General features: G+C 36.3%; 3 protein-coding genes across 11 annotated transcripts in view; 2 read left to right on the forward strand and 1 right to left on the reverse strand.

Annotated features, from left to right (window-relative positions):
• The window catches only part of LOC127836872 (spermatogenesis- and oogenesis-specific basic helix-loop-helix-containing protein 2-like), a 39964-nt gene extending 24616 nt beyond the window's left edge, over positions 1 to 15348 (forward strand). For both annotated transcript variants that reach the window (XM_052363516.1, XM_052363517.1), the window contains exons 5-9: positions 289 to 368; positions 5461 to 5519; positions 6518 to 6610; positions 12047 to 12099; positions 13514 to 15348. In XM_052363516.1, coding sequence (XP_052219476.1) covers positions 289 to 368; positions 5461 to 5519; positions 6518 to 6610; positions 12047 to 12099; positions 13514 to 13828 — 600 coding nt within the window. In that variant the 3' untranslated portion in view covers positions 13829 to 15348. The remainder of the gene's footprint in view (positions 1 to 288; positions 369 to 5460; positions 5520 to 6517; positions 6611 to 12046; positions 12100 to 13513) is intronic.
• LOC127836852 (probable serine/threonine-protein kinase tsuA) overlaps positions 1 to 22387 on the reverse strand; it is a 404515-nt gene that overhangs the window by 298622 nt on the left and 83506 nt on the right. The window contains exon 6 of one of the 8 annotated variants that reach the window (XM_052363479.1): positions 21984 to 22285. The exons of the other annotated variants lie outside the window; for them this stretch is intronic. Coding sequence (XP_052219439.1) covers positions 22225 to 22285 — 61 coding nt within the window. The 3' untranslated portion in view covers positions 21984 to 22224. Of the gene's footprint in view, positions 1 to 21983; positions 22286 to 22387 lie in introns of those variants that run through there. 8 annotated transcript variants of the gene reach the window in all.
• The window catches only part of LOC127836866 (angiopoietin-2-like), a 456318-nt gene continuing 447137 nt past the window's right edge, over positions 13207 to 22387 (forward strand). The window contains exon 1 of the mRNA XM_052363506.1: positions 13207 to 13212. The gene's annotated coding sequence lies outside the window, so the exon portion shown is untranslated. The remainder of the gene's footprint in view (positions 13213 to 22387) is intronic.

Raw genomic sequence — 22387 nt, forward strand, 5'->3', positions numbered from 1 at the left:
TATCCAAACTGTTTTCCCCTTTTGAGGTCCAAAAACTTCACCTTAAATTTTTTTAATTTTTTTTAATAGAAAGATGTGTCTTATGATTATAATTTCTCAATTCTATTTTAATTTAATCTTGTCAAACGTACTAAATTATGAAAAAAAGCAATGAATATAGTGAAAACATGTACAAATGTTATAATGAGAGATTAAGTATTTCCCCCACATAAGGGCTAAAGGCCCCATCCCCCACAACCCCCCAAAAAACCTGTATGAATATTTAGCCTCTAGATGTTATGTGTGTAGATCATAGACTGCCTGAGCAAGGACCCATCTCTGGAGCCCAATCTTGTGAAGCAGCAGCTCATGACGCTGGATCCTCCAAGGTATCATTGCAGGGTTTTTATGCTCCCCATACAAATATGGGGGGGGGGAGCATATAGTCGCCACTTTGTCCGTCCGTCCATGTGTCCGTCCATGCACAATTTTTGTCAGGGCTATTTCTCAGCAACTAATGACCCGAATTCAATGAAACTTTATGGGAAGCGTCACTACCAAGAGGAGATGTGCATATTATCAGCGGGTTCTGGTCGGATGATTTTTCACAGAGTTACAGCCCTTTGAAATTTTCCATTAACTGTACATATAGTGCAATTCTTGTCAGGGCTATTTCTCAGCAACTAATGACCGGAATTCAATGAAACTTTATGGGAAGCTTCACAACCAAGAGGAGATGTGCATATTATCAGCAGGTTCTGGTCGGATGATTTTTCACAGAGTTATGGCCCTTTGAAATTTTATATAAAAAAAATTATTGTCCTCCCAACTACTGTGCCCTCCAGACATTTCCTTTTATCTGAATATATAGTGCAATATTGTGGCAAAAAAACTTTGGGGAGAATCACCCGTCTCCGACGGTTTCTTGTTTTCATAATTTTTGGAATGGGGTAAATGGGAAAATAGTTTTTTTAGCTGACAAATATTTTGAATTTTAGAATAAGTGTTTTCTATGTTATGTTTACTAAGGTTCAACTTATTGAGCTGGGGTGGTATTCCAGAAGCATCTTAAGTTAAATTTTATTCTTATCCTTAAATTAGGATATTTTCTTAAGTGTTTCATTTCATACTGCAATAGATTGGCATCAAGATATACATTTAAATAGCATCATTATGCAAATGTTATTTTAGGAATACCAAAAAAACATGTGTTTCCTTATTTAGTAAAGAAATACAAAACATTGTAATGTTTAACTTAAGTGAAATTATTTAAGAAATGACTTAAGATGTTTCTGGAATACCACCCCTGATCGGGAGATGAACTAAAGGTTGAGATTCATGGAAATCTTTTTTTAACCTTCAATTGGGAATTTTTGGGTTCCATTTGGGAATTATATGTACCTGTTTTTATTAGGAATGGGTTCCTTTAATGGCCCCACATTTGAACGCAAAACCCACTGATAATGATCCTTCCTCTAAAAGATGTTTTTGTGCGAATAATAATTCAAAAGAGAACATTCTAACCTTATCTAAGAATTTTTAACCAGGTTTTCCGAAGGAAAAAACTGGTTATAAGATTGGCGAATGTGGGTGGGTTGGCTGGCGGACGGGCTGAACAAGCTTGTCCCGGCAATAACTATGTTGTTCATTGTCAGATTTTAAAAGTATTTGGCAGATTTGTTCACTATCATTGGACGGTGTGTCATGCGAAAGAATTACGTCAATATCTCCAAGGTCAAGGTCACACTTTGAGTTCAAAGGTCAAAAATGGCCATAAACGAGCTTGTCTGGGCCATAACTGTCATTCATTGTCAGATTTTAAAATCACTTGGCACATTTGTTAACCATCATTGGACGGTGTTTCGCGCGAAAGAATTACATAGATATCTCAAAGGTCAAGGTGGCCATGACAAAAAATAGATTGATTTTGAAACAAGGGGGTAACTGTGATGAACAATTAGTAGCAATGCACATTTTGAGTTGTAGTTATTTCCCTTAATCAGACTTGTTTATGCCCCCGGATCGATAGATGGGGGGTATATTGTTTTTGTCCTGTCTGTCCGGCTGTCTGTCTGTCTGTCGTCTGTCTGTCTGTCTTTTCTGTCTGTCTGTCTGTCTGTCTGTCTGTCCCAAAAATTTAACCTTTATTCCACTTTTGCAATATGGAACTTAGCAACTTGATATTTACCATGCATGTGTATCTCATGGAGCTGCTCATTTTGAGTGGTGAAAAGTCAAGTTCAAGGTCATCCCTCAAGGTCAATGGTCAAATATCATTGTATTTTTTATGCCCCCAGTAGGGTGGCATATAGCAGTTGAACTGTCCGTCAGTCAGTATGTCAGTCTGTCCATCCGTCTGAAATAAAAAAATTAACATTGGCCATAACTTTTTAAATATTGAAGATAGCAGCTTGATATTTGGCATGCATGTGTATCTCATGGAGCTGCACATTATGAGTGGTAAAATTTCAAGGTGAACATCATCCAGGTCTAGGGATCGAAAAAACTAGGGATGGCAACGAATACCGATATTGGTATTCGGATATTCGGTCATCCTTCCGAATGAATATTCGGATATTCGGTCAACATCTGTTAGAAAAAAATCAACTTTGTTTACCGTACCATTACTCCATGAATTCTACTTTTGTTTTTACCGGAAGTTTCCCGGAAGTGACTAAATATTGACACAGCATTGCCGTCGCAAAGTGTTAAAATTGAATGACGAAAACTGTTTTTAAACTTTTAATATTGTACATCAACAATAGAACGAGAAACTTAATATTTACATGACGACAAAATAATTACATGACAAAACAATAAGATCTATAAATAATTTAAACTGAACTTAAACGTATTATTTACATAGCGAACACATGCAAATAAAACACCGTTGCCACATTTAAAAGTCACTCGGATCGGCGTCACTGGGCACATGAACATTGTTCTTATTTAAAAACACGATTGCGTCGACCAGATCACTGGCGAGTCTATTTCTCCGCAATAGCACATGTAATCCGTTAACTTTCGGAAACACACTTTCTTAGGAGTTCTCAAAAACGATGACATTGATGACTGTTTCTTAGAGTCCCCAGCATCATTCGAAGATGCCGAAGATGGATGTTTGTTACTAATATGATTGAGAAGATTGGACGTCGTACCGCCCTGGATGTACGTAAGATTAACTCCACACAAGTTACACGTTGCCGACTTCTTATCGGATGATCTCGTGAAATACTTCCAAGCAGCGGAAGGTGTAGGTGGCATTTTGATTGGACAGAGATTTACTTTATGCGTGTAGCAATGATAATATTTTCAATTAAATGAGGGCGAAATACCAAAAACATTTCTTTAAATATAATACCTGATTGAATATTGAGTAATTAATTAAAGTTTGGACCATACGATACGCAAATACTCATTAGAGGTTGAGTAAATTATTTTCTAAAAGCTTTTTTGATTGGACAACGTGATTATAACCATACGATCTTTTTTGTTTTTCACACCAAGTCGGCACTTCCTTTACTTATTTAATCGTTGATCATGTTAAATGTAATTAGATCAAGACGGGTCGGTGTTTAAATTGCCATACGGTCTTATTTGTTTTTTTACACCAAGTCGGCTTTTCCTTTACTAATTTAATCTTTGATAATTTTAAATGTAATTCGAGTCATTGGATCAAGGGCAGGTCGGTGTTTTGATTGCCGATGCGATTTGAACCTATCATAATTTTGACACAAAGTGACTGTCTTTGTTAGGCAATTAGCGGGATTTATGACCGGTATACTGTCATCACCATACCGACGAATTATCCGGACTAAACATTATGACACGAGGAACAACTTTTTTACAATGTTTGAAGCAAATTTCACGAATTCAAAGTCTTTGAAATTACTCGATGTTATTTGATTTTTTTCTTCCGAATATTCGATTCGGATAATAGTATCCGAATATTCGGTCCGGGACCGAATATTCGGATATTCGGATATTCGTTGACATCCCTAGAAAAAACAAATCCAAGGGAAGTAATAAGCTTTAAATGGACATAATTATCTGACCTGCCAAATTATATAAAAAAAAACAACAAATCGTGGTAAAAGGTCAAGGTAAAGGTCATCCTTCAAGGTCTTAGGTCAAAAATACAAATCCAAGGGAAGTAATAAGCCTTAAAGGGGGATAATTGTTCAATATTGAACATAGCAACTTGATATTTGGCATGCACGTTTATCTCATGGAGATGCACATTGAGTGGTGAATCTACAGTCACGGTAGTGGCTTTTAATTATTTGCTACTAAAAATAGAGAGTGGCCTTTAATTATTTGCTACTAAAAATAGAGATTTGTTAGAGGCAATTATTTTCAAGGGAAGTAATTTATATAATTATAAATCTCATATTATATATTTTCTTACCAATAATTTAACTTCTTTTCACAGTTACTGTACAGATTATTATGCCCCCGGAATGTATGATCGGGGTATATTGTTTTTGGCCTGTCTGTCTGTCACTCTGTCATTCTGTCCCAAAACTTTAGCCTTATACATGTAGTAAAGTTTTGCGATAACTTAAAAAAATATAACATAGCAACTTGATATTTGGCGTGCAAGTGTATCTCATGAAGCTGCACATTTTTAGTGGTGAAAAGTCAAGGTCAAGGTCATCCTTCAATGTCAAAGGTAAAAAAAATAATCAAAGAGGCACATTAGGGGGCATTGTGTTTCTGACAAACACATCTCTTGTTTATTTTGATTATTTATAACTCAAATGATTGATTTGTCAAAGTTTTTTTTAAATGATATAATTATCATTTCTTTACTGTACAACTTAGTGAATAGTAGGGTTCATTACATACCTCTGGACTTATGTCAATAAGTACATGATGACCTCTGTCTATGATCTCTTTGATAAACCACAGGCCTTGGTTGTCAGTGATGTCTGAATTGGTCATTTTTACTGTCTACAGACCCCCCCCCCCCCCCCCCCTGGTTGGTTGGATTGGACAAAATCCAAGGGATGTAATAAGCTTTAAAGGGAGATGATTTCTATACCTGCCAAATGATAAATTTTATTTCAAAGCGACACAGTAGGGGGCATTGTGTTTCTGACGAAAACATCTCTTGTTTTTATATTGAAAACCAGGTTTTGTGACAATTTTGTCCCTTGTTTTGCTATTAAAATGAGAGTTGTATTCTCGTATGCATTGCTCAATTTAGAGGCTTCTTTTAGCATTGTTTAATTGGTAAACTGACTGATTAACTTGTCCTTGGTCAACAGAAAGACCGCTGATCCTGTTTGAATTCCCATGTTTTACATGAACCTTGCTCGTGGTAGAACAGGGCTTAATGCATGTGTGTTTAGTGTCATCACTGATTAGCCTGCGCGCAATGCCTAGGCTAATCTTGGAGGACACTATGCATATGCATTAAGCCCTGTTTTGCCAGAGTGCGGCTCACATATAGGTAAGACTCTTTCCTGTTGTCCTCAGGCCATCAACCAACCCCGTGATGGGAAGATCTGCATCCAAAGGCAGCCAGGATACTGGATGTATGTAATGTTTACATGACAGTAAACAAGATTTTGTGTGCATTATAATTTACCTGTTTAACTGCTACATTCCACTAGATACTGGTGAGCAGCAAACAGCATAAACCCTGAACAGACTGCCAGTTAATCACAGGTTGTTCTGGTTTTATGCTGTTTGCAAATAACCGTTTTCACTTTGCTTCTGAGTGAGAAAGAGTTAAGATACACATTTAAAGGGATCTTTTCACGCTTTGGTAAATTGACAAAATTGAAAAAAGTGGTTTCAGATTCGTAAGTTTTCGTTTTAGTTATGATATTTGTGAGGAAACAGTAATACCGAACATTAACCATGCTCTAATATAGCCATTATATGCATCTTTTGACGATTTTAAAACCTAAAAATTATAAAGCGTTGCAACGCGAAACGATTGAATAATTTGGAGAGTTCTGTTTTTGTCGTTGAATTTTGTGAAACTACGAAGATTGCTTATATAAGGTATAAAATACATCTAGAATGTGTACACGGAGGAATAGCTCAGTAGGCTAAAGCGTTTTTACTTAAAGACTCTGGCAGGACTCCAGGGGTCACTGGTTCGAAACCTACTCCGGGCAATGTTCTTTTCCTTTTTTAAATTTTTTCTTGATTTTTTACTGGAGCTTTTACGATCCAATGTTTACATTTATCAATATAAAGCATTTAATGAATAAGTTAAAAAAATGCCAAAATCTGTGAAAAGGCCCCTTTAAGGTGCACTCTGGGAATACGGGATTTAATTCTTGTGCATAATGCCCCATCCCAGATAATGTTCATTAATTAGTGTAAATTGGGAGTAGAAGCTCATGTCCAGACCATATATTTGGGCCGCGCTCTACAAAAGGGGGGTTTAATGCATGTGCGTAAAGTACTGTCCCAGATTATACTATAATCAATGACGACACTTTCCGCTTTTATTATGTTTTTCGTTTCAAGAAAATCTCTTATTATAAATCTGAGACAATTGGGCTTAATGCATTTGCAGGTGCTAAACGTGTGAAGCTGCAGCAACCAAGTGTCAGTGAGGCTTCCCTACTAGATGACAACCATCTGGAGTCAGGACGCTATGAGCCTACCTGTATGTACTCAAATGACAGTTCTAGAATGGGCGCTTTGAGCTAACCTGTATGTTTTCTAATGTCAGTTCTATAATGGGCGCTATGAGCCTGCCTGTATGTTCTCAAATGTCAGTTCTAGAATGGGCGCTTTGAGCCTACCTGTATGTACTCAAAATGTCAGTTGTAGAATGGGTGCTATAAGCTAATCTGTATGGTCTTAAATGTCAGTTTTATAATGGGCGCTATGAGCCAACCTGTATGTTCTCAAATGTCAGTTCTAGAATGGGCGCTACGAGCCTACCTGTATGTACTCAAATGTCAGTTCTAGAATGGGCGCTATGAGCCAACCTGTATGTACTCAAATGTCAGTTCTAGAATGGGCGCTATGAGCCAACCTGTATGTACTCAAATGTCAGTTCTAGAATGGGCGCTATGAGCCAACCTGTATGTTCTCAAATGTCAGTTCTAGAATGGGCGCTATGAGCCAACCTGTATGTACTCAAATGTCAGTTCTAGAATGGGCACTATGAGCCAACCTGTATGTACTCAAATGTCAGTTCTAGAATTGGTGCTATTAGCCTACCTGTATGTACTCAAATGTTAGTTCTAGAATGGGCACTATTAGCCAACCTGTATGTACATAAATGTCAGTTCTAGAATGTGCGCTATGAGCCGACCTGTATGTACTCAAATGTCAGTTCTAGAATGGGCGCTATAAGCTTATCTGTATGTACTCAAATGTCAGTTCTAGAATTGGTGCTATTAGCCAACTTTTATGTTCTCAAATGTCAGTTCTAGAATGGGCACTATGAGCCTACCTGTATGTACCCAATGTCAGTTCTAGAATGGGCGCTATGAGCCAACCTGTATGTACTCAAATGTCAGTTCTAGAATTGGTGCTATTAGCCTATCTGTATGTACTCAAATGTTAGTTCTAGAATGGGCACTATTAGCCAACCTGTATGTACATAAATGTCAGTTCTAGAATGTGCGCTATGAGCCGACCTGTATGTACTCAAATGTCAGTTCTAGAATGGGCGCTATAAGCTTATCTGTATGTACTCAAATGTCAGTTCTAGAATTGGTGCTATTAGCCAACTTTTATGTTCTCAAATGTCAGTTCTAGAATGGGCACTATGAGCCTACCTGTATGTACCCAATGTCAGTTCTAGAATGGGCGCTATGAGCTAACCTTTATGTTGTCAAATGTCAGTTCTGGAATGGGCGCTCTTAGCCTACCTGTATGTACTCAGATGTCAGTTCTAGAATGGGCGCTATGAGCCTACCTGCATGTTCTCAAATGTCAGTTCTAGAATGGGCGCTTTAAGCTAATCTGTATGTTCTCAAATGTCAGTTTTAGAATGGGCGCTATGAGCTAATCTGTATGATCTCAAATGTCAGTTTTAGAATGGGCGCTACGAGCCTACCTGTATGTACTCAAATGTCAGTTCTGGAATGGGTGCTATGAGCCTACCTTTATGAACTCAACTTTCAGTTCTAGAATGGGCACGCTATTTTGTAACGAGAGCGCCGATGGCGTTGAAAGCATAGTTGCAAGATACAGGGAAGTTGCTGCTGAAGTAAATGTTTAGGTCAAAATATACTAAATAGTTTCCTTATATGTTTCAATGTAAAAGCTAAAAATTTGAGCGAAAATAAATACAACATATTGCACATAGAGACCCCCATGACCAAACCTTTTCTTGACAGGCATTCTAAGCTGAATCGATTTAAGCAATAAAAAAGATATGTCATGTTCAAACCAAAAAAGAATTCGACTTGAATAAAAATCTACTGTTTTTGCACCTTCTTTTTTCGGCCGTTTTCTAGTGGATTGGAACCTTTTACAGTACCATTTTTAGCTCACCTGAGCCAATTTCAACTAAACTTCATGTGGAGCATCCCTAGGTCATGGGACAAAAGAATTGTTAAAAAAAATTTGATCACATAACCAAGATGGCCGCCATGACCATATATGGTAAAAACCTTAAAAATCTTCTTGTCAGAAACCGCTCATCAGATTTTCAAAAAATTACACAGGGATGACTTTTGAAGGCTCCCCTGAAAAAGTTGTTCAAAGAAATTTGATTCGTCAAAAAACATGGCCGCAGGAGCTCGTTGAACTCTGCATGTTTATTCGTTTTTGCCTATTTTGTAAAAACTTTCAAAAATCTTCCACATTTTTTGTCCGATCCTTCCCAAATTTGCACAGTGTCTTTATATCAATGAGGACACGAACCCTACAAAAAATGAGCATTATTGGTCCATGAAGTACAGAATTACCTCCCCTTGAATTGAGAAAATGGTGTTTATGCAATAAAGTCCAAATTTTTCATCCAATTCTTTCCAAACTTGTAAGGATTTAGCATGGTTCAAACAAGGGAAACAACTACGGTTTATGCATGTTCTTTTTATTACAGATTTGCCTCCCTTTAATTCATTCAAAATCTCATTTTACAGCAGAGATTCCAAATCTGACCTGTAAATGAGCCCCATATTTACTGCCAGTGCTAGGTTACCTTTTCCCATTTGATCATTCTTAAGTATTGGTCTTGTAATGCTGCTACTGCTTCTGCTACTGCTACTGCTACTACTTCTACTACTACTACTACTACTACTACTACTACTACTACTACTTCTACTACTACTACTACTACTACTTCTACTACTACTACCACTACTACTACTACTACTACTACTACTACTACTACTACTACTACTACTACTACTACTACTACTTCTACTACTACTACTAGTACTACTACTACTAGTACTACTACTACTACTACCACCACCACCACCACCACCACCACGTCTACCATTACTACTTCTACAACTACTGCCACTACTTCTACTACTTTTACCACTACTACTACTACTACTACTACTACTACTACTACTACTACTACTACTACTACTACTACTACTACTACTACTACCACCACTACTACTACTACTACTACTACTACTACTACTACTACTACTACTTCTACTACTACTACTACTACTACTACTACTTCTACTACTACTACTACTTCTACTACTACTACTACTACTACTACTACTACAACTACTATTACTACTACTACTACTACTACTACTACTACTACTACTACTACTACACCACCACCACCACCACCACCACCATTCACAGTGACAAAAAACGTATTCACACAATGGCTGCTACTACAACTTATAGCCCATATAGGGGGGCATGCATGTTTTACAAACAGCCCTTGTTTCTATGGGATTTTAAACACAACTGTTCATGTTTATCTCCGACACATATTTTTAGGTCACCTGTCATGAAGTGACACGGTGAGCTTATGTGATCGTGTGATGTCCGGCGTCCGTTGTGCGTGCCTGCATGTGTCCGTGCGTCCGTCCGTCAACAATTTGTTTGTGTAGACAGTAGAGGTCACAGTTTGCATCCAATCTTGATGAAATTTGGTCAAAATGTTTATCTTGATGAAATCCGGTTTGGGATTGTATTTGGGTCATCTGGGGTCAAAAACTAGGTCACTAGGTCAAATAATAGAAAAAACCTTGTGTAGACATTAGAGATCACAGTTTTCATCCAACCTTTATGAAATTTGGTCAGAATTCTTGATAAAATCTGGGTGGGATTGTATTTGGGTCATCTGGGGTAAAAATCTAGGTCAAATAAATAGAAAAACCTTGTGTTGGCAATAGAGGTCACAGTTTTCATCCAATATTTATGAACTGTGATCAGAATGTTTATCTTGATAAAATCTGGATTGGGATTGTATTTGGGACATCTAGAGTCAGGAACTAGGTCACTAGGTCAAATCATAGAAAAACATTGTGTAGACAATAGAGGTCATAGTTTTCATCTGATCTTAATGAGTCAGGTGAGCGATTTAATGCCATCATGGCTCTCTTGTTTACTTTAATCTCGAACTTTATCCTATTTCAGGTATTTAATAGTGAACACCTATGCTTCTATCAATATCTCCAAACGATAAAACCAGAGCAACAGTCTAAAGTGTAAAACATGCCTTCGAGGAAAATATGATGATTTGTTTAGACAGGGACCTATACAGTATAGGTCCCTGGTTTAGAGAGTACACACCTTCATGACTCGATTATTCATGACTCGATTATTTAGTTTATTGTAACCTTAACAATTTCTGACATCACGAGTCGCCTCCTTTGTTGGTTCATGCTACCAAAATGTTCTATTTTTAGAAACGGGAATTCCAAATCGTGACGAATGTGAATGGTTACAAAATGACATAACTATGAAAATAAATAGGTAGAATAACATTATTTCACGCATACCATTATGCAAACAATCAGTTTTCTTTTCCGACTTGATACATTAACGGCATTCCATTTAATATTTTACATGACACAACACTCGTCCAGAATTTGCGCGAATCCAATATATTCGATGCCACATTTAAACCGTTAGCTCTACTCGTAACGTTAATTTCTGGCTCAAAGTAAATCATTTTAATTTCAATTAACACATCTCTGTTACTTTCAAACTCTGCTTCATTAAATCCATAGAAAGGCAAGTCAGAATCCATGTCATGAATCAGAAAACATTCATCGTACTCCGCTATTTTTTTTTACACATTTACAAAGAACGAAAGTGCTTTATGCCCCACTTCCTGTTGAGAATATGTTAATTTCTATTTATAATTAACCAATGAAATTCTACATATCCTTAAACCAGAGCCTAATGAATTTGACCTCTCCCAGAACAGTAAACAAAGGAAATAGAAAGTAGGTGTGTGGTCACTATCAACCAGAACAGAATTGTTTTACGAACAAAATTTGTTTTAGTTTCTTAGAAGGTTTTTTCACGTAAAACCGTCTTAGAAAAAATTCTGTAAAAACGGTGCCAGCAATATTCTTGGAAGAAAACGTTAGAAAAACGTTTCTAAATAAAAAAATGTAAGAATTACCATATACTATATTAAATAGATATTTCGTCTGATTTTTGATCAGGTAAGGCTTCATAATGGTCAACCGTTCCATGTCGGTTTTCGAAATGAAGCTCTAACATAAGCATAGTTGCGTAACCGCAACTATGCTAAAAACTGGCCCGAAGGCTGTTACATTTATTCATTGTACACAGCCAACTTTAAGATTTGAATGATAATATTTTCTGCTTTGTTCATGGTTCTGTACTCTTTTACACATGCCCAGATATTATTAAGCAAGGAAAATATCTGTGCTTTGCTCTTCGAAAACCTGACTTAATGCATTCGTCTAAAGTGTTGTCCCAGATTAGCCTGTGCAGTATGCAACACTTTCCGCTTTTATGGAATTTTAAATAAATCTCTTCAGAACTAAAATCCCCTGTAGGCGGAAAGTGGCGTCCATGATTTGCCTGTGCAGACTACACTACCCACATGCATTAAGCCTTGTTTTCCCAGAGCAAGGGACATAATTATTTCGATTTGTTTTCTTTGATTTGTTTTCAGTGGCCAGTCATGTTGACACAGGTTTGTCTCCCCTGAGTGAATTTGATAGCCAGGTGAGAGAGCTGTAGCATTTAAATATATTTACATGTTTAAGAAAGGTGAATAAAGGGAATTAAACTCAAAGTCTTGCAGTTATCTTACAGTGAATGTCTTAATTTATCAAAATTTATAATTGCCTAATGCACATACACAAACTGTATGTAGTCATTCATACAAATTACTTTCACTTCTCTGTTGAATTTATTGAAATAATCAAGAGCTTTTATATGGCTAAGTGAATTATTTTATATGATATTTGTTGTGTTTATCCTATTATATTCTTTTCCACTTTTACCAAACTTTTTTATAACTAATTAGGTGTGAGAATGTTTAACCAATATGCAGTAAATCTTGAAATTTGTTGGCATGACATTGCATAATTTTTCATCAAATGACTTTTGTGGAGGGGTAAATTCGTGGATTTATAATTTTGGGGAAAAAAGGAAATTATATTGATCATTTTCCAATGTGTTTGTCATACATTAATGGATTGGTCTACCATGAAATCAACCAAATTAACCCTTTCTGTGCGGGAACCGAATTTTGAAGGCCTTTGCAAACAGTTTGGATCATGATGAGACACCACAGAACGTGGTGTCTCATCAGGATCCAAACTGTTTGCTATTCTGATAGTATTCTATGAAAAAAATCAAAGAAAATGCTAATTTTAAAAATTCAGCAGACGACATTTTAGCAGACGACAAATTTCCCAGCACGCAAAGGGTTAACTTAAATTATATTTAATTTTCTGAGGGACAACACACCAAAAAAACGTATCTAAGTGGTAAAGGGTTAATGTCCAACCAATTATAATGATTTGCAGTATTTTTATGCCCCCAAATCGAATGATCAGGGGGTATATTGTTTTTGGCCCGTCTGTCATTGTATGTGTGTGTCTGTCCCAAAACTTTGACCTGGCTCATAAAATGAAAACTCTTGGGTCTATGTTCTTTAAACTTCACATGTGCATGCATCTCATTGAGATCTACAATCAAACATGGTTTGAAGTCACTAGGTCAAGGTCACTGTGACCTTTTCATTCAAAATATGACCTTGTTATCACCCGCCATAGGCGGAATGATATTGTTTTGGCGTTGTCAGTCTGTCCGCCTTTCCGTCCGTCCGGAACCATATCTTGGAAGTGCTTTGGCGGATTTCATTGAAACTTGGTATGAGTATATATATGGATAAGACGATGATGCACGCCAACTGGCATTGTACACCATCTGTTAATAATGGAGTTATGGCCCTTTGTATCTTAAAAAATGCTTTGTTTAGTGTCAAATATAACACTTTTGTGTCCAGAAGCATATTGGCGGGGGATATCAATTTAACAAATTTGGTTGTTTCTAAAATAGCTGTCGTGCAACTTCGAAGCGCAGTAGGAGGCATTGTGTTTTACAAACACAGCTCTTGTTTCTCTTTCAGACGTTTGTGCGATCCAGCAGCCTGCCTTACTCTGACAGCTTCTCGTCACACCAGATGTTTGGCACGTTCCCACCCGCCAGCAAGCCGCTGTTCCAGGAGCTGGAGCCATACCGCCCACCCTACACCTCTCCTGACTCAGCCCTCTACCACTACTACCCCAAGCTGGTCCCTAACTACATGGGGGCTGGGAACATCGGGGCCATGGAGCGGGGCAGCATCAAGACAGATGGCATGTCTGGAATGGGCATGGAGGAGGCAAAAGGGTCTGATGTGAATAATAACATGATCCAGGTGGTGAATAGGAATGATTTATAGATATCTGTTGGTGGGTAGGCAGTGAAACCTTGGAAAGTTAAGTCTTGAAGAAGGAATTAAGTCGTGTTTTGTGAAAATGAGACTTCATGCATGGGCATGAAGTGTTGTCCCAGATAAGTCGGTCTAGTTTGCACAGGGTTATCAGGGACGACACTTTCCACTTTATGGAAATGTTTGCTTTAAAGATGTCACTTGTAAACAAAATCTAGTTTAGGCGGAATATGTCGTCCCTGATGAGGTTGTGTGGATTGCACAGGCTAATCTGGAACGATACTTTATGCCCATGCAATAAGTCCCAGAATGGATTGGTCACTGCTCAAGACAAGATTTTAAACACAGCCCTGGAAGTAAGCTGGCTGTGATTTGATTGCCTGTTACAGGGAATGCCCGTCAAAATGAGACTTGTACGTCTGGTAGATTGTACCTACAGTGTTCAGTGTTGATTAACCTTGCAGTTTATTGGTGTAATAACTTCTGTATAACAACATTGTGTGGACTCTTCATTGGAACTGCTGGGCAGATGCCAATCAAAATATCAAAGGGTAAGAAACTTTTTTCCTTGATCAAAATGGTATGACTGTTGGTTGTGACCAATGAAGAAAGGCTGAATTGTAGCCATTTGAAACACGCTCTCAGGAAACGCTGCTTAAGGTATAGTTAGTGCTGAAAGTTTAGTCGCAGATTAGTCTGGGCTTCCTTGATAGGATAATATGGGACAACACGTTACAACCATGCATTAAGCCCGGTTTTCCCTGAGTGGAGCTCATTTGTATTTTTTGTTAGTGCATACTATGTGAAACAATGTTGTGGCGGCAAAAACAAATGAGGCAACATGCCTTTTGTATTACAGAGTATTTGTCTTTTTGACAAATATAGTTACTTAAAAAATTTGAGTGACATTTTATCGTCATTCAGTATTTGATTACTTTGACATTTGTATGCCCCTTCAAAGTGGGAGCCATTAACCCTTTCCCAATAAGAAGCAAAGAAAAAAAGGCTATGTGCAAATAGCATAAAAGCGGAACAGTCTGCGAGTAACTGGCTTCATTTCCAACCCTTAGTTAGTGATGAGCAGCAAACAGCATCAAACCTGAACAGACTGCAAGTGATTTGCAGGCTGTTCTGGTTATATGCTGGTTGCAAAAGCCATTTTCACTTTGCTTCTTTTGGGGAAAGAGTTATAGTTATGTACATAATACAGATTCTTTAGACATATGTATGTGTTTTACATGTTATGTCTATCTTACAAAGAATTGCTTTATATTATCCAATATTTATTTTTTTCAGCTTTGTATAAAAATATTTTGCTTGAGTTAGAATATAACTGAGCTTTAGAGGGAGCTGCCATGATTACAGTTCAATTGCTTATTAATTGTGTAAGCCCCTACTTAAAAAGTACAAAAGTTTTGGACATACATGAACTGTTTATTTATTGTCTTGTTAAATGTTATTGCCAAAAAAGTATGTGCTATGTTGTTTTTTGGTTTAACATGCAATATGTGTTGTTGATTTTATTTTGATTCCAGACTTGACAAAACATGCAATTACACTGTTTTTGTCTATAGACAACTTTGAGATTTGTGTTCATTCTGAGTGCTTAATTATTCCCCATCAAAAAGTGTAGGGGTATAGAAATGGAAAGGTCATTCCATTTGGCTTGTGTGCACTTGCTTTTGTCTGCTTTCACAGAAGCTTTTGCGTGCAACTTATACATTTTGCGTGCAATGTTCATGACATTTTTTAACAAAAATAAATATGGCCGATTGTTGCAGGGCACAATGTCAAGGTTTCACGATTAGTCACTTTTTTCAGGAGTTATTTCAACTTGTTATATTGTTACATATGGAAGCTTGGATGTGCAACTTCTACATTTTCATGTTGTCTTTTGTCAAACTGTTTACAGAATGATTATCTCCAAGTGCTATTCAGGTGGTATTTTGACTCCATTAATTTTTCAACCCTTTACCACCATATGTATTTTTACGCCCCTTTGAAAGTTAAATTTAATTGAACACATTTTTTCATAGATTCAAGTTGTAAAGGCTTCATTTACAACCCTTAGATACTGACGAATAGGAAAAAGCATTAAATTTGAACAGACTGCATGTTACTCACAGACTGTTCTTGTTTTAAGCTGTTTGCACATAACCATTTTTACTTTGCATCTGAGTGGGAAAGGATAAAGGATTTAGTAAATAAGCCCTTTTTTAAAGAAACATATTAAAGCTTCAGTAAACAATGTAAAATTGGAGTTTGTTTTTAGTATTTATTACAGTATCATTATTTAACCATTTCCCACTCAGAAGCAAATTGAAAATGGCTATGTGCAAACAGCATAAAACCAGAACAGCCTGCAATTAACTCATACGTTGTTCAGGTTTTATGCTGTTTGCTGCTCATCAGTACCTAAGATTTGGAGATGAAGCCTTAAAAACTTCAATCTAGTAAGAAAGGTCTTTATTTAATTATAATGTTGTAAGGGACTGCAAATGAGCCAAAATATGTATCTAAGTGGTAAAGGGTTTTGAACCTTGAGCATTTTGAAAAAAAAAAATCCTACACAAACAAACCAGGTTTAGTACTGCTCTGTATTGTTGTTTCTATGTTTCAGCCCCTTCAGGGCCCAAGAGTGCATAATGCAAGGAGTTTATTACATTTCAGCCTTGCTCCGTGAAAAGGTGTTTTAATGAACCTGCGTAAAGTGTTGTCCCAGATTAGCCTGTGCATAAGCCTAGCACAGGCTAATCAGGGACAACACTTTCCGCTTTTTTGATATTTTTGTTTCAAGAAAGTCTATTCTTAGTAAAAATCCAGTTTGGGCAAAAAATGTCCCTGATGAGCCTGTGCGGATTGCGCAGGCTGATCTGGGACAACACTTTATGCACATGTTAAACCCCTTTTCACAGAGCATAGCCCATTTATGTTCATTGTAAATTATACAGACTCTTTCTATATTTTGTTGTTGTAGGCCAATTCGGAGCTATTTGCCTTATAATGTTGTTTTCATTTGACAATAATACAGCTGTATATCTCAGAAATGAATCACATTCACAGCACAACACCTACAGTTGTATAAAAAAAACATTTGGGCATTGAAAATGCAATATTTCTTTTTATTTTGTAATGTTTATTATTGGATTCATAGAATTCCCAAGTCACTTTTGGGTAATTATCAAAAATTGTTCTGTTAAATTATATTAGGAGGCATAGGTAGAATCTTGAATACATATCAAGTTTTTAATACCAAAGTTTAGTGACAGGGATTTATTATTGAAATTTTGCAGTAGGGATTTTTTGTTTATATCATTATTGTTAAGATTGATATAATAAAAATACATCAGGTTCGAAAGCATAAATTTTGTTAAGACATTACCAAGGGCAGAATCAACATAAAAACATTACATTTTTGATACAAATGATAAATTTGACCCACACAGTTTTTATTATTTATGAATATATGTGATGTCTTATACTAGTTACTGTATAACCTTTAAAGATAACATTTAATTGTTTATATGTTTCTTATACTTAATCTAACTCTTGTCATCACATAGTTAAATATTTCATTCAATAGTCATATTATTTAACCCTTTACCACTTAGATATGTATTTTGATGCATTTGAAGTCCCTAGAAAGTTATATACATTTAAAGACCTTTCTTACTAGATTCAAATTTTGAAGGCTTCATATTTAACCCTTAGATACTGATGAGCAGCAAACAGCGCAAAACCTGAACAGACTGCGAGTTATTCGCAGGTCCTGGTTTTATGCTGTTTGCACATAGACATTTTTACTTTGGTTCTTACTGGGAAAGGGTTAACCCTTAAAGCGCTGGAGCTGAATTTTAAAGGCCTTTGCAAACAGTTTGGATCCAGATGAGACACCACATAACGTGGCGTCTCATCTGGATCCAAACTGTTTAACGTGGCGTCTCATCTGGATCCAAACTGTTTGCTATTCTAATAGTATTCTTTGAAAAAAATTCGAAGAAAATGCTAATTTTAGAAATTCAACAGACGACATTTTAGCAGACGACAAATTTCCCAGCATGCAAAGGGTTAAGAAGACTCCCAGTCACTGGAGAGTCCTTTATTTTTATTTCGTTCATGTTGGCTGGTCTGTTGGCATTTGTTGTCATTCAAACTACTTCTTTCATTTTTATTTCATATTTAGATGAAACTTGCTTTATGTACCAATCAAAAACAGACAATTTTGTATTCAGATAATGTTCTAAATGGGTGAATGGTCGACATCTTTGATAAAAGTTTGTCCTTTGAAAAACTTCTTTCATGTTTGTACTATATGTACCTCGCTCTGGTAAAGCGGGGCTTAATGCATGTGCATCAAGTGTTGTCCCAGATTAGCCTGTGCAGTCCACACAGGCTTATCAGGGATGACACTTTTGGCTTAAACTTGATTTTTGCTAAAATGAGTTTCTTGAAACGGAAAATACCAAAAAGCAGAATGTGCCGTCCCTGATTAGCCTGTGCATACTGCACATACTAATCTGGGATGACACTTTACACACATGCATGAAGCCCCTTTTTCCCAAAGTGAGGCTTGAATGCATTATTATTTAATGTCTGAAATACTTCAAAGTGTCTGACTTGTAGGCATTTTGAATTGTATTAATATCTTCTGGGTGGCCATTGTATTAAGCAAACTTCTTCATGTTGTGTATTTTCATGAAACTCTGTGTATACTTCCTCTTCATGATCAGAATTACTGCTGGACCTCTTTCATAATGTTTAACTCTTTCGTGCTGGAACCGAATTTGGAAGGCCTTTGCAAACAGTTTGGATTCAGATGAGACGCCACAAAACGTGGCGTCTCATCAGGATCCAAACTGTTTGCTATTCTGATAGTTTTTGAAAAAAATCGAAGAAAATGCTAATTTTAGAAATTCAGCAGACGACATTTTAGCAGACGACAAATTTCCCAGCATGCAAAGGGTTAAAATTGGTTACTGGCAGCCATCTTGGATAAAAGTGTGTCTTGCTTAATCCTTAGACTATTATTGAAGTATGTGAGCGAATCTACATAAATGTTAATCTATATGAGATGATGTATCACAGACAAGAACCACAATGTTAATCTATATGAGATGATGTCTCACAGACAAGAACCACATAAATGTTAATCTATATGAGAGGATGTCTCACGGACAACCACATTGCCACCTTCAATGTCAACGGCATGATTTTACATTGAAAGTCAAAGTTCAGCACTTGAAATTTCAAAAATCTTGTAACATCCATGCCAGAAATACATGGGTGTTTTAATCACCTTCCGTGATAGCTATAGGTTTGTTGGTGTTCGTTTTTTCTGGCAGTTTTTTGCTGATTGCTGGTTTTCTTATTTAAGTATATTACATAATAATGTTTATGTGATATTCCTTTTTTTACATACATGTTTTCGCTGTTGAGTCTAGAATGAATTACATAGACATTTCCATGGATGTACATTATTTATATTTTTTATTTATAGACATATACATGCATTTACAGAAAGTCATTCCACGTTCATTTCTGCATATTTTATTTAAATAATACAGTTGTGTTAGGGCTAGGGGTGGGTGTTGATGTATTTGTTTCCTCTAAGTCATACATACATGCTGTCATTTGATGATGATGATGGCAAATCCTTCATAAAGTATTGACAGTATGATCCTGGGTCTGGGAAAACAGGGCTTTATGCATGTGGGTAGTGTCATCCCAGATTAGCCTGTGCAGTTAGGTACAATACTTTCTGCTTTAATGGTATTTTTCATTTAACCTTTTTAGCGCTGGAACCGGATTTTAAAGGCCTTTGCAAACGGTTTGGATCCAGATGAGACGCCACAGAACGTAGCGTCTCATCAGGATCCAAACTGTTTGCTATTCTGATAGTATTCTTTGGAAAAAAATCAAAGAAAATGCTAATTTTAGAAATTCAGCAGACAACATTTTAGCAGACGACAAATTTCCCAGCATGCAATGGGTTAAATGAAGTCTGTTTGTAGTAAAAAAAGGCAGAAAGTGTCGTCCCTGATCAGCCTGTGCAAACATCACAGTCCAATCTGAGGCTACTCTTTATGCACTTGCGTTAAGCCCCATTTTCCCAGAGACATGCTCTTAGTGTAACTTGCTTGTTTCTAGTGATGATAAACAGCTCATAGTTATTAGCCTTTTTATTACTGTTTTATTGATTTTGGCCATAAAGCTAGAACATGTGTCCTTTTTTGTATCTACATTTTATTGTGAGTATTTCTTTTTGACCAAGTTAACAACGCAGAATGCAAATTGATGGATACTTTGTTACTTGATTATAAATTCTATAATGTTAATGTGTTTACCAATAAAAATCATAAAAGATTCATTGTGTATGTGTACTTATTTTTCATTTCAATTAGGCATAATTAACCCGTTACCACTTAGAATAGATACATGTTTTGACGCATTTGTAGTCCATTTGAAAGTAAAATTGAATAAAAAGAACTTCTATACTAGATCCAAGTTTTAAAGGCTTCATTTCCAACCCTTGATGAGCAGCAAACAGCATGAAACCTGAACAGACTGTGAGTTACTTGCAGGCTGTTCTGTTTTTATGCTGTGTGCACATAGCCATTGTCACTTTGCCACTGATTGGGAAAGAGTTATGTGTAATATCCCGAATACAGCACATTCTACAAATGCCAGTCTAAGGTTTTCCACACCTTTTATGTTTACAAATGTGCACTGTCACACACATGGACAGTTTGTGTCTGCACCTTGGAAAGATTAACCCATTTATGCGTAGTGGACTCTCCCAACCTTCTAAATTGGAACAATTTATTTCCAAAATTAGGGATGTCTAGTATATTTATTTCTATATTTAGAATATTTCTTACAGAAATTCCTTTAAGCAAACCGCGCAAACCTAGATGAGACGCTGCATCTCATCTGGGTCTACGCTGTTTGCCAAGGCCTTTTTTCTAGACGCTAGGCATGAAAAGATTAAGAAAGAAGTGTGTGCTCTGTATCTATTTGAACTTTTATTGCCAATAATATAACTCACGATTTCAATATTAAGGTGAGGAATATTGGTAAGCTTGCCTGATATAGCTGTAAGAAATCGGCGTACCCACGAAATATATTACAACAAGCAAATTCGTTGAATTGATATCCCCCGCCAATATGCTTCTGGACACAAAAAAAGTGTTATATTTGACACTCAAAATAGCATTTTTCAAGATACAAAGGGCCATAACTCTTTTATCATCCAATGGTGTACAATGCCATTACGCATGCATCATCCTCTTATCCATATATATACTCATACCAAATTTCAATGAAATCCGCCAAAGCACTTCCAAGATATGGCTCCGGACACAAAAAAGCATTTTTCCAAGATACAAAGGGTCATAACTCTGTTATTAACAGATGGTGTACAATGCCATTAGGCTTGCGTCATCCTCTTATCCATATATATACTCATACCATGTTTCATTGAAATCCGCCAAAGCATTTCCAAGATATAGCTCTGGACACAAAAGTGTTGGACGGACAACGCCAAAACAATATCCCTTCGCCTATGGCGCGGGATAATTAACGTCAATGTTTTACTGATTTTGGGGTATCAACTTTATTGAGAGTGCTTAATATTCTTAAACACAACTAAAATGATACAAATTATTACTTATTGTATTTTTAAACAATCCATGAATATATTGTAGTGTCTTTAAGATTACAAAGATTGCAAACTTCAAAAAAGAAAGATACTACAAACAAATCTGTGTATCTATATGTCATAATAATGAATTGAAGTGTTGGGAAAATTTGTTTGTGTCCAAACATATTAGTATGATATTTGTGTCAGAAAAAGTTGAGAAACATCAGAAACTTGTAGAAACAAAATGATAACCCTTTTAGTTCCCTGAGTTCTCTCTATGCAGACCTTGTCTCTAAAATGTATTGAAGCGAAATACCTTGAAAAATCTTTTACAATTTTCATTTGTTTGCTAAAAAGCCAGCAAAAGCTCGACCCACCAAAGTTTAAACACGTCGGCCTACACATAATTCATGAATGAACACCAACAAATGAGGTTTGTTAATCATTTAGAAAGTACAGCAAGTCTTGAAGAATTTGGTGCAAAGCATGAATTAGTTTGCACTGGTATTATAATAATAGATACAATTCTTCTTAACAATTTTATTGAAGTAATTATACAACTAGCATATACAATTATTACATGCAGATAAAATATTTAACATTGTATAGTAAAAAAATATACATTATATTTAATTTGTTTAAATAAATAAATATTAAATTTGTATAATTAAATAAATAGAAGGTTAATCCATTTTCATAATTAAATTCCTCAAGTTTATTAAATAGACAAAAGTAACGTCCATTTTTAACAGAAAATCATATGCATTCACTGCAGAATGGTGGTCTTTGTTTTCACTGGAGTGGGCTTTGGCGTTGAAGTTCTGTTCCTGAAAAATACATCAGCAGTAGATAATGATTGGTGACTTTACTTAAAACTGCACTACACATAAATTCCAATTTGTATGCCATCAGCTGGGTCAAAGCCCTAT

The sequence above is a fragment of the Dreissena polymorpha genome, chromosome 7 (assembly GCF_020536995.1).
Source record: "Dreissena polymorpha isolate Duluth1 chromosome 7, UMN_Dpol_1.0, whole genome shotgun sequence".
NCBI lineage: Eukaryota > Metazoa > Mollusca > Bivalvia > Myida > Dreissenidae > Dreissena > Dreissena polymorpha.